The sequence below is a fragment of the Chelonoidis abingdonii genome, chromosome 5 (assembly GCF_003597395.2).
Source record: "Chelonoidis abingdonii isolate Lonesome George chromosome 5, CheloAbing_2.0, whole genome shotgun sequence".
Lineage (NCBI taxonomy): Eukaryota > Metazoa > Chordata > Testudines > Testudinidae > Chelonoidis > Chelonoidis abingdonii.
The window spans coordinates 57764081-57780761 of record NC_133773.1 but is presented as its reverse complement, the minus strand read 5'-3'; the positions used below and the strand labels follow the sequence as shown (position 1 = coordinate 57780761).

Below are 16681 nucleotides of genomic sequence, written 5' to 3'. Positions count from 1 at the left end.
AGCGCGGGCGGTGCCGGCCGGCGGCAGCCCGCGCGCCGCGCAGCATGGGGATGCTGGAGCGGACGAGGAAAGAATGGTTCATTCTGGGGATCGTGCTGGTGATCGCCGTGGCTAAGCTGGAGCCGGCCGTTGGGGCGAAAGGGGGTAAGTCCGGTCCGTGCCGGGGCTCGCAAAGCCCCGAGAGAGGGGCGGGGCGGGGGGCACTGAGCAAGGGCTGGCGGTGCCCCGCGCGGCGCTCCCAGCCTAGCCCCTCTCGCGGCTTGTTCGCTTGCAGGCGAGAACGGGGCTGAGCACGAGGGGTGGGGGCTGTGTCCCTTTCTGCAGATCACTGGTCTCGGGGTGAACCAGACCAACCCCGAGCTGGACTCAGGGGGTTACTGTCAGGGCACAGCATCCTGCTGCCCCAGAAACGTAGCGTCACTCGGCCAAGCCGTGCTCTGATCGTGGCCCTTGCTTCCAATAACGCGGTAAAATTCCCACCCCACTGGGGCGTTTGGATGCGCAGCTTATGGGCCGCGGAGTTCACGCGGCTGCCCCTAGCACAGGGCTCCATTGAGGCTCCAGGGCACTCACTGACACGTTGCACTGAGACCCAGCACGACTTCCGTGTGCTGGAATTGAACGGCGGTACAGCGCTAACTACCAGCAACCCTGCTCGTCGGGAAGAGTGGATTTTTTTGCAGCTGTCAAACTTGAAGAGAAGTTATTTAAAAACAAAGAGGGAGGTTTGTCAGTGTCTCATTGAAATATACACCATAAAATCTTTCCTCACAAGAGAGAGGAGACGCTTTAAAATTACCTAAAATGAGTCCAAAATTAAGGAATCTCCTTCCAAACGAGTGACGCTAATAACTGGAGAAATAATGTCTAATCACTCAAGTTTTAAGCAATGGCAAATCATATTATAAGGGATATGTTTCAAATGTGGGGAATTTGGTCTTGTTAGTCCTAATTGTTTTAAAAATGAGTTGTTTCTTTATATCAGAAACTCATCAGTAAATATTAATATATATGGATTGTATCTTAAACTTCAGTCATCTGAAGCCTTAATATAGCCTCTAAGGTGTCAGCTTCAAATAAAAACTAACTTAATGTTGTAACCCTGAAATACGTAGCATTTAGGCAATTGCATGCTATTGTTTACCTTCAGTGTGCAAACTTTAGTGCCAGGCTCAATGCTTAAACATCAAACAGGAATCATGCTCTGTCTTGTTCAAATCTCAAAATATAATAGATTTTTAAAAAGCATTTCTTTGAGAACACTGGGTTGAAACCTTTCTAATGCTCACGTTTGTTTCTGTGGCACCAACACTCTGTGAAGCAATATTCTTGTTTTTCAGTGGCAGCAGAATACTTATTCTGAGAACTTCCCCCAAATAACTTTAAAATTTGGGTTGGCAAGAGGCCCCTGAGAGGAAACTACTAGACTTATGGGAGCTATAGCACCCAGCCCCATAATTATACCTGCTATACTTTTAGTCTTGCTACATTTAAACTTTTTAATCAAAATTATACATTTCTAGACTATCCCACGTAGAATCCCTTGCTGGGTCAGACATTCCCCTTCTCATCTTCCATTTACACTGTACAAAAATTAATAGGATTATCTATATTTGTAAGGTGTTTGAGTATCTTTGTCTTGATTGATAATGGTGTAAATGGGTTTAAAACTTACTTTGAACATTTTGACTTGGGGAAAATAACTTCCATTAAGAACTGGCTAAGAAGTAAACAAAATAACTGGAGTTTAATATTTGATGTCTTCCATCTCTATCTCGCTTGAGAGGGATGCTGAATGACAACTTGAAATTGAGTCAAAAGTAATCTTAGGTACTTCATCTGTCCCAAACTCCTCCTGTTTATGGTTTTACTACAATATCTTCCTATTTTTAAATAATCCTTGTCTGTCCCCCTGTTTGTCTCCACATGAACAACAGGGAAAACTGAATGATTCCCTAAAGGTAACAGTGAAGCTGCCTGTACACCAGTGCTATCAAATGCCTGAGGTAAACTGGGGAGGGGAAATCTTGTTAAAGAAATCTTATGCATTACTTGTAACAATAACAAGTAAACAACATTCTGTGTAGTTTTTTTTTTAAGTTGATAGCATCTCTTTAATTATACTAGGTGTTTGATAGCACCTACTGATAACTGGTTTTCATGAGAACTCCCAGCTTCAAATACTCAGAACATTTACTTTTTGAGAAGAGTTTCTGTATGCTTGGTCTCTGCCTGCTTAGAAAGTATGAGCAAAATTTCTTCAGTCATTCTTATGTTATGGGAGGAAAAAACACTTTGTCCATGATAAAAGGTTAGAATGTATTTATTTTTATTAACCTGTGTTTTAATTTTTAACAGAGCTGAATTTTGAAGGCTGGCACGGACAGTTCTCACTGAGGACCTAGTGCTATTGCTTGGCTTCAGGAGAAAAAATAAAGTTATAAGTGATTTAAAAATCCTTTCTGAGTATTTTCTGGGACAGCTAAGGCCCCAGTCATGCATGGAGCACAGTATGGGAAAACTCTTGCACTTGCATAAGCCCCGTTGAAGTCAATATTCGGTAAAGGTGAATGAGGCCACCCACATGTAGTTCCTTGCAGCATCAGGACCTGCTTTAAGGAGAGCCTAGTGGTGAGAGAATTGCTTTGTGACATCATTGGACTTGTCCCTGACTGACTGGACCATGAGGTTCATGACTAGTCATGTCAGTGGCTGTTCCTGGGACAACTTGCATAAAAGGCATGAAAATAGCTATTGAAACACACTGAAAAAATCCTTAAGCCTCCTCCACTTCACTTAAATAACCCTACTTTCACACCTGCTTTAAGATCGGGGAAAACAGAGGTTTTCAAACTTGGGGCTATTACATGGGGGGTGGCGAGCTGTCAGCCTCTGTCCCAAACCATGCTTCACCTCCAGCATTTATAATAATGTTAAATATTTAAGTGTTTTTAATTCAGAAAGGGAGAGGGGTCACACTCAGAGGCTTGCTGTGTGAAAGGGGTCACCAATACAAAAGTTTGAGAACCACTGGGAGAGAAACAGGAGAAAAATGTGTGGAGTTTGTGACACTCCAGCTGACAAAACCATAATACAACTTATAGAGGCTGTGTCAAGACTTTTTTGGCAGAATGTGCATGGCTGTGGTGTGGAACAGTGTTCTGTTTGCAACTAGGCTGAGCTCTAGTCTTACCATCTTCAGGGCATGATGCAAAAAACATATTTTTTTGTTTGTTTTACTGGCAGATGAGTGGGCTCATTTGATTCCACTTTGAGTATGTTCCTTCTGATAAGAAGAGATAAGGGAGAGCTATGCTTCCGTTTGATGTTCCGTGAACTAGACAAGAATTTGAGTGTGCCAATTCTAAAGTAACACGAGCTAATTCACATAGTAACATTCAGGTTTCCCAGTTCAAAGCCAGGCAAAATAAAAGTTTGATTCCAACAACATCAATACTGTAGCCATGTTGCACCTACTGTACGTAGCATTTTTCTATTTCTTTGTTTCTGGTTACATGCTTAACTTACTATTGCCATAAATTATACAAAAAGCACAACACAGCCAAGTTACTGTTGCAGCTGAAACTTCAATGTTTGCCATTTTCTGACTTTTTTAAAAGTTGTGTGTAGTGCAAGGTGTGTTGTATTTAATACACACACACGGTTTTTATATGGCATGGAGTCAGGCCTATGTAAATAGCTTGTCTCCAGCAATGCGGAAGTTGGGTGGATTTAGTATAGAATTAAGCTCTGTATGAACTTTGAGAGCATTGACTTGTATAGAGGATTTAGTTTCTCCGTGACTATCAATAATGTATCTTTCATACACGAGAGGAGACAGGATCTCCTCTTTTGGAGTAGAGTAAAGTTGCTATTGCAATTTTAGTCATGTCAGGTTAGTACTACTAAAAGTATGAAATAAAAAGGGAAGAGAATTTTAAAATAAGATCCACTAGCTGAGTTTAGGTATTAGTTTGGTCAGAACTCCATTACTAATGTTTAAAAATGGAGGCTGAGTTTTGTTTTCAGCATTCCCACATGAGGCATGGTTCCTGCTCCAAAAGGAGGTTTGTCATTTTTATAAGAGTGCAAAATGTTAATTCCTCTGAAAAAGTGTACAAACATAGGCCTTTGATTCAGTGAAGCTCCTTGGAGGTGCAGGGGTCTGCTGATGCAGATCTAACTGCCAGATTGAGACCTTAGTGTGTTTAGAAATCATGTACATTTTGAGTGGGCCATTACGAAGCAAGTCTGTGTTGAGGATTATATGGAACTACACTGCTCCAGGGAGCCCTTTGGGGGGGTGCACCTTACTTTCCACTTGCAGCCAGCCAGGCCCGCTGGCTGGTACGTGTTGCAATTCTGACTGGCCCATATTTGTGCAGCCCAAGGGTGGAAGAAGGCTCCTTATTTGCCACTCACCACTTAATATTTCTGCATTAAGCCAAGGCAGAATCTTCCCCATGGTAACCAACAGGTAATGATTACAAAGGCATACTCTTCATTGCATCATGCCTAATTGCTATCTCCGTTAATTAGTCTTGTTTTTGTTTTAAAATAAGAATGACACTCACTTAAATAGTAAAACGTAGTCTTTTAAAACAGACTTTAAAGTTAATGATCAAAAGTGCTCCAAATATTTTTCTACATTCTGAAATATTTAATTACTTTGGTGTATTATAACTTTTTATAGTGTTATTTCCTTAAGTGGTTCACTTTGTTTTTGTGTTTGTTATTTTAGGACCACTGAAGCCAGAAATTACGATAACATACATTGCTGTTTCCGCTATATTCTTTAACAGTGGACTCTCATTAAAAACTGAGGTACTGTAAATAAGTTTTCTCATTTTATTTTAAAAGTTTGGGTTGATCTTAGGCCTGTATGTAGTTAGGCATATCAAATTATTCACCTTTTTTTGTTGGTAGATGACTAATGGAACCATGTGAAAGTTACATGTGTACATAACTAGTTTGTGTGTTTTTAAAAAAAATTACACAGTGCAGGAAGGGGAGAAGAGCAGGACATACTGATTGAACTTCACTCACCTGTGGAGACACTTTGTTGCTTCAGAAATCCCACAGTAGATCTCTAGTGAGATTGAGAGGGTGTAAATGGAGCCTTCTTACCTGTATGAATTACACAGAGGGCTGAGCATCATCCCCAAATGTGGCTGACTGAGCAAGTAGCTACAGGATCCATGCTTAGGATGATCCAGTGGCTTCAAACTGCTGCAGAGGTGGGTGCCCAAGGGGTAGCAGCTGCTGTGGCAGTTCATTGCCTGGAATAGTGGTCCCAGAAGAGTTTCTCTACAGCTCTGTGGCCTGCCTATGGCTTGAAAACAGTTTCCTAGAAGATTCTCTTATATTCAGTTGTGGTTTGTGGAATGCTGAACTTCAAAGGCATATTGCTGCATTTGTGCTTTGACTCTGCTGCCACACTCAGCAGTGGTTCAGTGGTGCCTGAGCTTGTTTCAATTCTTATTTCCATTTCATTTAAAAAAAAAAAAAAAAAAAGGGGGTGGGGGGGAGTCTGCTGTAGCTTAAGGAAAAGAAATGTTGTCTAGTTGCCTGCAAAACTTTGGTGACTGGGAGGAGGGATGCAGCAGTTTTCCGTCAAATTTCTCTGCCAGCGCATCTCAGGTGGCCTTACTTAAAATAGAACCACTGTATTTCTCTGCCAGTCCAGCCTCTCTGTTCCGTTTCACCTTGTTGACTGATTTGATCTGTTACTTAAGAGGATAACTTATATAGCTCCTAATTCGCCTGCATTAGTAAGTCATTTAGCTAGCTGCAAAGCAATGATGAAATCAGTAATTTGGCTAATGCTTTGCACCAGGGTTTGACAAATCCCACCTTTAAGTGGGAAGTTTCTCTTGGCTATTGAGCCAAACTATATTATTGAATTCTGCAGAATTTAAGCTTTCATATTTTTTTTAAGTTTCTAAGCTTATGGCTGTGAAGATAATCCTCCAAATAGGAGCCAAGTCTGAATTAATGCCATCCTGAGTCTAGAGTCAGATTGCTCCAGTGCCACTGTCGATTCTCATGGTTTTGCCTAGTTATGGCAGCAGTGAAATTAATAACTCTGGTTGGCTTCATTGCTGCTATTTCAGAAGCCTGTGGTTATCAGTGAAACTGTCAAGAATCATGTAAGTTTCATCCTACCACATGGAAAACCAATTAATACTAACAGAAGCTAGCACTGGAGTTATTCTCGGAGTAGAGGACCCAAAAACAGTGGCTGGGAAGTGGTAGTGTAGTCGAGTTCTCTTCTCTCAGCAAGCAGGAATTCCTGGAGTTCAGGGAAGAAATGGAAAGATCCTTTTTCCTTTCAGTCATTTCAAGTCTTGATGCTTCAAATTAATAAAAAGCTGCTAACTAAAAGCGGATAAGAGAGATGGCCCCCCACACCTTTTCCAGGGACAGTACTGTGGTAGGCATGCCAGCAAGTGAGGGTGGCAGAAGGGCTTGGCTTCTGTATCTGGCTGCTGAGGCACCCCCCACCCTCCCATAATTTTTTGTATCTACCTTTGTCTCGTAGGTTTAGTGCTTGGCAAGTTAAGTGCCTTAATAAAATTTTTAAGCCCAGCTTTGGGCGTGCATGGTATCTTTTCATCCAAGGACCTCAAAGCAATTTATACACATGAATAAGGGCATGTGGACACTACAAAATTATGTTGACCTAAGTTACGATGACATACAGCTGTCACAGTAATTAAATTGCTGTTGCGGGTCCACACTACACTCCTTGTATTGGCAGTGAGCATCCTCACCAGGAGCACTTGTACCGACTGTATTGTCAGCGTGGAGCATTGTGGGACAGCTTCTGAAAGCTAGTGACAGGTGATGTAAACACTGACACTGTGTCGACCTAACTATGTCAACCTTAACTTGATGCCACTCGTGGAGGTGGTGTTATTAAGCTAGCATAGCAGGACAGTTATGTCAGCGTAAGCAAAATTTTAGTGTAGACATTTACTTAGGTCTTAGTCAATTAGGTCAATGCAAGGCAACTTACATCAGTCTATATTCATATATTTTTATATTACAGTATTTTGAGTTGCAGTGAAAGTTATTTTCTCTTCTGTTTTTATCAATTCTTGACTGTGTGTGTGTACATGTGTATTGGGATCACTTTGTTTTTACATTTGTTAATTTTCATGGAGCAAGCATTCAGTATATTCTGTAAAATCATAAGAAACTATATAAATTTTATGTCTGCAATAGACAAAACGTTCATGCGTCCAGATTTTTATTTTAATTTCTAAACTACAATATCCTGTTTTTTTTTGTTTTTTTTTAAGAGTATCCTTCATGGTTCAGTGTCATCAGGAAAACAGAGCTCATGCTCAACAATGTTATTGTAGATGTGGATTTGGAAGTTCTTTACAAAGCAGTGGGCAGCTTAATGGTATAGCTCTGTTTATGCCCATACAAAAAGCATCTTGGTTGTATTTTCAGAAACGTGAATTACCATAAACAGAGAATTTTATATTTGTAGTCATAACTCTGTAGTCATAATACATGAACAGAATATTTGCCCCTACATCATGATCATACCCACTTAACTTTCATTTTATTGGCCGATTTGGTCTTTCAAAGTGCTCCATTAGCTAAATTCTCTCAGACCTGTAACTTGAAATCATTCCTGAATATCTGTTTAGCAGTTGTACAGCGGGGAATCTGATGAATCATTGAAAAAGGTTTTACTGTGTGTATGTACTGATACACAAAAGGCCGTATTGTGCTCATTGGCCTGATTGGAGGGAGGAGTGGAAGTGCACTGCCCTGTGGGAGCTTGGGAGGCACAGAAATGCCCTGGTATGTTGGGGAGATGGTGTAGCCTTCTCTGTTGGCTTGTGCAGGGAGGGTCGGGGCTATGGTTTGACAGCTTCCCAGTCCCCCTTTGAGGTGTCCTGAGAGATCTCTGCGTTTTCGCAAGTGCACAGACTGAAATTCTGACAGGCCTTTTTGTGAGATGCAGAACAGAGTGAATGCTCCTTATTCACTCCTTTCCTTTGCGTCCATGATAGGGACTGTGACAATGTGATCCAAAATGTATTGGCTCCTCTTAAAGGTGACCAGCAAAGACATTGAAAACGCCAGTAATTTGGGGAATATATTTCTTGTAATGCAAATCTCTTCAGGTCTGCAAAGGCCTATCCCATTAGTGTGGCACTGCTGCATGCACTTCTACAGCAGTGTTGCACTTACCCTAGATACTCACTGGAGACCACAGCCAACCTATAGATAAGTTTTTGTTTTCTTTATTTTTAATATTGCATAGTTTTGATTAAACCCATCTTATGTTCTTTATAGGACATTTCCCAGAAGATATAAGATGATACACTAGAAAAGAAAACTACTGAAAACTGTAGTGTACTAAAATCCAGCAATAGGTGGCAATTTCACACTCGCCCAGACTGGTTATGGGGTGAGTGTGACATTGTCACCCATGCACTGTACTAGGGATCGTGGACTGGCCTAATGAATGATCTGTGATGGGACAGAACTTTTCGGACCTGGCAAGAAATAAGACTATATATACAAATGTGCCAGATAATTCTCTTCTTCTAATTATTTGGAGGTTTAGATTTGCAATATTTTTAACTTTTAAAATAGCTATACTTTAATTGCCTCCTGTATTCTTTCACCGCATCTGGTGTTTAAAAAAAATTATTTTCTTTGCTGGTGGTAAACCCTCTATTCATCTTTGTTCTCCTTCTTGAAGAAAAGATGATGTAGTACTGTGATGAGACCGTTTGTAGTGCAGTAGTTGATATGCAATGCTGGTTAAGAAGATGCTATTCTAGTGCTTCACAGATTGTACTGCGTTGAGATCAGTTCACATGGATAAAGAGGACCTCTTTCTTTCATAGGTTACCATTAGTCTTATTGAAGATTTTCCATTTTTAAAAAATATCTTCACTTCTTAAAGGTCGTCTATATTTAAACAAAAAACTAATATTGTTTCTTTTGTGATAATATCATGTCAGTGCATATTATAAATCCCAGTTTTCAGGGCTTTGTGACTTCCTGAGAACACCTTGCAAATAGAATAAAGCGGAAGATTTTTAGATCAAATGTGTTTTTTGTTTTTTTTTAAGTCAAGTTTGAGGGAAACACTTTTTGCCTTCTCTTAACAAAAGTACCAGACAAGGAACCAATATTGAATCACTTATATTTTCAAAACTTTTATTTTCTTCAGTGGTGGATTGGATGGATAAAGATGCAGTATTTGACCTTAGTGTGGGTCTTAAAGCTTGCTTGTTTGTTTTTTTTATTTATAAATTGCCTCTTCTTAAAGTTGGCTAAATTTTAAAGTTAAAAACTTCAATAGATGCTTATTCTTTAAGCTGTTTGGAAAAGAGTCGGTTGCCAGCTGACACAAATTTACGTTTTAAAAAGCGACCACTGTGTATGTGCTGTGAACTAGACTTTCTGCATTTTTTTAAATGTATCTGACCTATCTAACTTAATTAAAGATAGCTGAAGAAACCTAACAAATTAGCTTTCTCATAAGAGTTACATTAGACATCAGTGAAGTAAAGTGACCGGAAAGGACTCCAGTGTTTTTCTGCAGGAGACAGCTAAATAGGTTAGATTGATCCATTTCCTTTCAGATTTATTACATTCAGAAAGAGTTAATCTGACAAGACTCTTTTTCTTTTGTTTGAAAGGAAATGTATATACAAGAACTACTAAGAGAATTGTTGTACAACAAGAATACCAATGCGAGGAGACACATGGTTAAGACGGGAGTATGTAATAATCTTTAATCACCCTTGTGAAGTGCTTTGAGGTCCTCTGATGAAAGGTGCTGTGTAACAATGAAGTCTTATTTATTTTTCCTGCATCCAGCTGAATTTTGCTCCTCATTTCTCTGAATTTTCTTGCTTTTGTTAGTTTGTCATAGCCTCAGCGTTCTTTCTGTGTAGTTCTTCCAAACCTTGATATAACTTGGTACGAATTTGCTCTCTAATTCTAGTGTGTGTCAGTTTTTAAGCATTTCTGGGATGCTTAACAACTAAAAACTGACACTGAATTAATTTGCTATCTGAGTTTTAATTTTTCATTAAAGAAAGCATACCTGTGATTCTTTCTACAGTGTAAGGTCCTTTCCTATTGGCATGCAAGAGACATACCCTCTTGTTGACTCTATAGACTAGAGAAACTTTTAAAACTGTCTCCGTATTGATTACATTAGTTCGTTTTCCTCGTGGTATCAACAGTGGGAGCCTCAGTGTTGACAGGCTGTCAGCTGACACAGTTCTTGGAAGGATGACAGAGCCAGAGACCTTTCTGCACTAAGCTACCATGATGGGAGCTGAACGGGTATTAGCAGCAGTGGGACATTTTTTTGACAAAAGACCCGGTAGTAGACAGGGCCTTAGTGTTCATGGAATTTACTTATTGAAGGGGAGAACAGACTTCTAAAAGACTTAAAATGCATGCATTTTTGTCTTACTGTAAAGCTGACCCTATTTTGAACAGCACAAAAGTGAACTTACCTTTGCTGTTATGACTGGAGCTTCCTCTCTTCCTGTTTTGCAGGAGCTGACAAGTGCTTTGATGCATGTGAAACTACACCTTTTTGTCCAGATCTTTACACTTGTGTTCTTCCCAACAGCAATATGGCTTTTTCTTCAAGCGTTATCAGTCACACCTATAAATGAATGGCTTTTAAAAGGGTATGTTTAAACATATTAAAGTAAAATATATTTATGGCTACTTATTAAGGGCTGCTGTACCAGTAATATGTGTTTAACAGTTACATAGTGAAGAGATTTCACTGTGTAGTTTCATGCTTTGACACTTGCTATTGAAGAAGCAGTATACATAAGATTATCCTTTCAGAATTATGGTCTCATGTTTAGAAAGACTTTTCAGCTAATTTCATATGTAGGGAGCTTGCCACAGATCAGCTTTCTCTTTGACAAGCAGTCTGTCGAAGCTGCTATGCTTGGTTTCAAGACACATGGACAAAAGTGATTGCTGAAGAGAGGCTTAAATCTATGAATACTTTTTTTTTTAAAAAAGCACAACTTATGGCATGTGTGTTACAAGTATTATGTGTATTTAGCATCACACTGTACACATCCAAGTGATTGTTCAATATTAGTTCTGCTAAGTTGTGGGGAAAAAAAATAGTTTTTATGTTTGAACAAATCTCTTGTTCTTTGAAATGGTGAATTAAGTAGTGACTGTTTATCATGAGAATAAAAGGCATTGTCTTAAATGAATTTTTCTAGTCTTCAAACAAATGTTTATAGATACAAAGTGACACCATAAATGATATGATGATGAACAGTACAAAAAATCCTAAAATAGAGATGCATCAAAATCAAACTTAGATGGCAAGAACCACCAGGCTTTGCTGTGTAGTTAAAATATAAAAATAATCTATTGTATTAGAAATATCCCAGTTGTAAATAGAGAGCAGAGCTGTTCCATCCACTGGAAGAAACTCCATTGTTCCAATAGTGTGGTGTTGCTTCGGAACAATCCCCCATCTAAATATCTTAGCTGTAAAGCTGCTTGTGTGTGTACGTGTTGGCAAGAGAAGACCTTAAAACAGAGCTGTTGCTGTTTTTTTCAAAAGTATTTCTCCAGACAGTTTTGTTTTTCTAAGTATAAAGTGCTGCAAACATTACAAGTGACATTGAATTTGAGACAACAAAAACATCATTCAGGAAATGTTAGTGCTGTTTCTCATAATGGTGTCAATAGAATAGTTGGAGTAGAAGCATGCCACTGAATCAGAATTAATTTAGACCTGGTGAAGCATAAAACAGTTTTACAGTGAATATGATTGCAAAGGGTTTGCACCGGTATGACTAATGACAGGCTTCCTCATCGTCATAGCCTGTCAAAATTCAGTCCTAACACAGAATAGTCTCATTTGCTAGACTGCAAAGTGCAAGGAATTTTGATTCCTCTCTTCCCACTCTCTGCATTGCCATCCCCATTCCCCTCTTTGTTTTGATGACATTTTTCATGCCACTTTAGTCCTTAAGATAAGAATGCATCCCTTAATACACAGGGGTATATACATGCAACTCCCTAATCACTGGTTTGCTCTCAAATATGCATTTACGGTCATTTTTACACAGGAACCAAATGAACAAATATGCTTTTTGTTACACTTATAAATGCTTCACCAACACCCATAAAATCATTCTATTGTTTCTGGTTTCATAGTATTTCACCTTTTATTACAATTTGCCTATCATATGGGGGTTTCACACAAAGAATGCTCAGATTAGTGAACTCATGGAAAATTATTTTAAGAGGGTGCTTTATGAATACAGCTATTCAGAATGCTGGTCAGGCAAGCAGCAGTTGAGGGGAAAGCTGTATGCTGCTGAAGGGGAAAACTCAATGGGAGCTGTAATCCCTTTGCAAAGCATACAGGAGAGGGAGAGCAGTGGAAACCAGAACCACTGAGTTCTGTTATTACTTAAACAAATAAACTGGATACAATTTAAGACCTTTTTAAATTCTAGTTTAGTGCATTTTGGGCTGATTCTGCCTTGTGCTTATGCGGCCATTTGAGGATGGGTTAGGGGAGGATGCAAAGAGCCTTCCATCCCTTGCACAGTCTGCTTAACGGCCAGACTGAATTGCTGCCTCTGTGTTTTATGGAACACTTGGACACCTCCCTCTACTCTCTAGAGGCACTAGGGTACCCTGATCAAGATGGGGCGGGGTAGGAAGAGGTGGGACCAAGACTTCTTTTTCACACATCAAATAGCAGAGCTAGGATCAGGAGCTGGCAAGAGTGTAACGGGGTTTGCTGCCACTGTGCTCTCATGAACTCCCAGAGCCATTCTGCATCCCATGGCAGAGTACCTCCTAGTGCTCTCTCTGGGACCGTGTGGCTCAGCACTGCTCTCAACACAAAGCTGTGCCTAAAAAGTACAACAATCAAGGCCAAAGTTAGTTTCCTGCAGTGCTTCTGTAGTTAGTTTATGATTAAGTCTCCTGAATGTTAGGAGTGCTGTGTTTGTCTGTCCAGAGTAGCTGTCTCTCTTTTTTTTTTTTTTTTTTTTTTTGGTTATAAATTAGGGGACAAATTCAAATCTGATCAGCACCTTCATTTTCATTTAGCTTTGTTCTCAAGCTTTTAAATTTTAATTTTCTATTGTTGCATTCCTTCTTTCCTTCCTTCCTTTTTACATAATGTGATATCTGAAAGCTGTTTGCTTTTAAATTATTTTTAGGATGTTTAGAACAAATAAACCTGAAGTTGGAGGCTGGGGATGAGAGAGGAGAATGAAATACAGGACAAGCTGAAACCACCCAAAATTTTTTAATTCATTTTTGTCGACTGACTGGATTTCAAGTTGATAGTGTCCCTTTAAAAGTAACCTGAAGAAGCAACTGAGCGCCCTGCCTATGTTAATCTTTTCCACCATTGGAAGGGATTCTATAAGCATGTCGCCATTTACAACACTTAAGGTTTTGAGATGGAAGCTACAGAGATCTAACGTGATGGTGTTCATTGCCTATGTGAAGCAGGTGATTTCAGGGTTTCTTAATAATCAAATAGTTGTAACACACTAGAAAAGTGTGTATGGGGTATCATCAGCATTTGAACCCAAGACCTTCATACCCACAGCACGGACTGCTACTGCCTCACCTAATGGAATATCTCCATTATTACTTCTACCAGCTAGGCTGTTGGCCAGGAGAGTGGGACGTGGCATACACTTTGTTAGTGTGTTGCATAAAGCTCTTATTAAATAATATGATAGTTTTCAGGCTATTATTTTAATATACATATTTTGAAACTCATTTGATATACAGGCTGTTAGAAATATTATCTATTTAGCATACAATATGCTTTTCTATAGATTAATATGTTCTTACTGAAGATATTCAGAAGTATGTCTGTAGAGTGATTTTTAAAAAAAGCTTGCAAATGTAATATCTGATTTTCGAAGTGGCTCACACAAATCTTGTTCACTGAAGCTTTCTCTTTCTATAGTACAGAAATCCCTTTTCCATCAACTGGAGATGACCATACATTTCAAATCTCTACTGATAACTTCTATTTTAACCCACCCCTTTTTGCTCTTTATTATTTCAGGTGAGAAGTTCCATGAACTAACCATTTTAAGAGATTTAATTAAATCAAGATATGATGCAGTGGATAGGGCAGCCATATCACCATGTGCCTGCCCTTTTTTGTTAGAGAGGGACCATCAATTTGCCAGACTGTTTGTGTATATATATTGCCTCTTTAAAAAATACATAAATTAAAGCTGATTCCGCAGAAACACTGAATGCTTTTAACTCCAACTGGTATTATTAGGCATTGAGGGCACTCACCACCTCAAAGGAGGTACTCCAAACCTGGCATGATTGGATCCATAGAATGCTGCTTTCCATCGTTTGCAGTTTCCTTCTCCAACAACACTAACTGTGACTGATAAAGTGGCCATATCGATCATCCTTTATCCATTCCTTCTCATTTAATTTTTTTCTCATGTTTCTAAGCATTCATTAACAGCAGATCTATTCTGTAATATAGTTTCTTGCTGTGCTGGCTTATGAAGTGATATTAACACCAAAGGGGTATTGATACTACATCTCTGAGTGTGAGCTAACACTTTAAAATTCAAAGTAGTTAATGTCTAGAGATGGCCTTGAACTAGAAGAGTGGGTCAGAAACATAAACACTGGCAAGTTTAGGTTGGGCCCATTATCAGTTAAGATGCTTAGCTGGTTTTGTTGCCCTTAACAGCCTCAAATCCTAATGGGCAGAGTCTGAACTCTTGTTGCATATCCTGTAAAACCAGAGGCACTACTTGCATAAGCTTAGCGACTGTGATTAGAAGATGCCCTGCAAGATTAGGGCATTATGAGTTACTGATGTAATGCCTGCAACATTGCATATGTAATATAAATCTTATTTAAGCCATAGTGGCTAACGTTGTGGTACATGAACTCAAAACCCCTTCCTTTCAAAAGACACATTGTCAAGTATTTAGGCCTAAAACTTAACCTCCTAAATTTATTGTAATCTGCTGTGGCATGTTCTCATATTAAATATATATTTTAAAATAACCAATGATTAATTGTTGTACATTCTACTGTTTTTGTGGGATGTACTTAAACAAAAGCTCACCTGCTCATTTTCTCTTGTGCTCACTCTGCAGTCGCATTCACCATACACAATACACATTACTAAAGCATCATTGATGCACAAACAAGGATGTGCACAACTCAGCTATTTTAGTATCTGCGTTTCCAAAAATTAGGGGGGAAAGCAATTGATGTTTAACTAATAGATGTGGGAAAAAACAGTAAGGAAGAAAATTTTTTATCTTCAGTCTTCTGAGAGTTTTACAAGAGAGAATGAAAATACAAATAAAGATGAAACACTTGACAACTTCTCTTAACGTACAATAAATACAAATTTTACTGGTATTTTTAAAATGTTTTAACTAAAAGTAGAAAAGGACAATGTGAACCTAAAATAGTGAACCTGCATCTTCTCCTTCCGCCCCCTTCTTAGTGGTCCACATTTTTAGAATATGGTATCTTCTGTGGAAAAATAAATGCATATGTCTTTATGTTGCATATTTTCCATAATAGATGTGGTGGTTCAAAGCACTTTACACACAAATAAATCAAGACTCAATTTTGTGAATTGTAAGTGTTATAATCTCCATGGTACAGATGGGGAAACAGAGTCACTAAGGTTAACTGATTTATTGAGGATCACAGAGCAGCGATGATCACAGTGGCATGGATGATAACAGAACACACAAAAGTCTTGCTTCCCAGTGCTGTGCTCTAACCACTAGACAGTTGAGCTTGTGATGAATACTCATTTCTGTTCAGCTTTGATGGTTGTTTAGTGCTAGTGTCTTGCAGTGAATATTGCATTTCCATTTTTGTGTTTAGTTTGCAGACTGTAGGCTGTATGCCACCTCCTGTATCTTCTGCAGTGATTTTAACCAAAGCTGTTGGTGGAAATGAGGTGAGTTTGTATTTTATTCACAATTGATTTTACTTGTTGTTTGATTTATGTAAAGATCTTTTGAGTAACCAAAATCATGTGCTAAAACATGTAGCCTGGTGAAATAGAGTTTTTCATATTATTACAGTTCATGAAGACTCAAAGTTGAAGTATGGATACAAAAAAAGGCAATTTTAAATTTATCACGTAAACTGGGGTTCTTAAACTAAGGGTTGGAATCCCTCAGGGGTTCGCGAAGTTATTACATGGGTGGTTGCGAACTGTCAGCCTCCTCCCCAAACTCCATTTTGCATCCAGCATTTATAAAGGTGTTAAATATACATAAAAAAGTGTTTTTAATTTATAAGGGGGGTGACGCTCAGATGGTTGCTATTTGAAAGGGGTTGCCACTACAAAAGTTTGAAAACCACTGGTGTAACATCTTGACAAACTTCTGTGACTATTGGGACCACTGTTGCTATAAAGTGATATAATCTCATCCATCTCTATTATGGTGTATTTCTGCTTCCCGTACCAGTTTGTATATATTGTCTGAATCTTAGATAGTGAGCTTCCTGGGGCAGGGACACAGTCTTTGTGGTGGTTGTTTGTATAGTGCTTAGTATTATGGGGTGCTCAGCCCTCTTTAGGATCCTGAGGCAATACAAATAATTACACAAACCTACATTAAAAGACCATTGGAGGGTTGTA

The 16681-nt window shown here is 39.0% G+C and overlaps 1 protein-coding gene across 5 annotated transcripts in view; it reads left to right on the top strand.

Moving 5' to 3' along the window:
- The window catches only part of SLC10A7 (solute carrier family 10 member 7), a 215019-nt gene that overhangs the window by 204 nt on the left and 198134 nt on the right, over positions 1–16681 (top strand). For all 5 annotated transcript variants that reach the window (XM_032764876.2, XM_032764875.2, XM_032764878.2 and 2 more), the window contains exons 1-4: positions 1–144; positions 4742–4824; positions 10555–10691; positions 15916–15991. The exon at positions 1–144 is cut by the window's left edge and continues 204 nt beyond it. In XM_032764876.2, coding sequence (XP_032620767.1) covers positions 45–144; positions 4742–4824; positions 10555–10691; positions 15916–15991 — 396 coding nt within the window. In that variant the 5' untranslated portion in view covers positions 1–44. The remainder of the gene's footprint in view (positions 145–4741; positions 4825–10554; positions 10692–15915; positions 15992–16681) is intronic.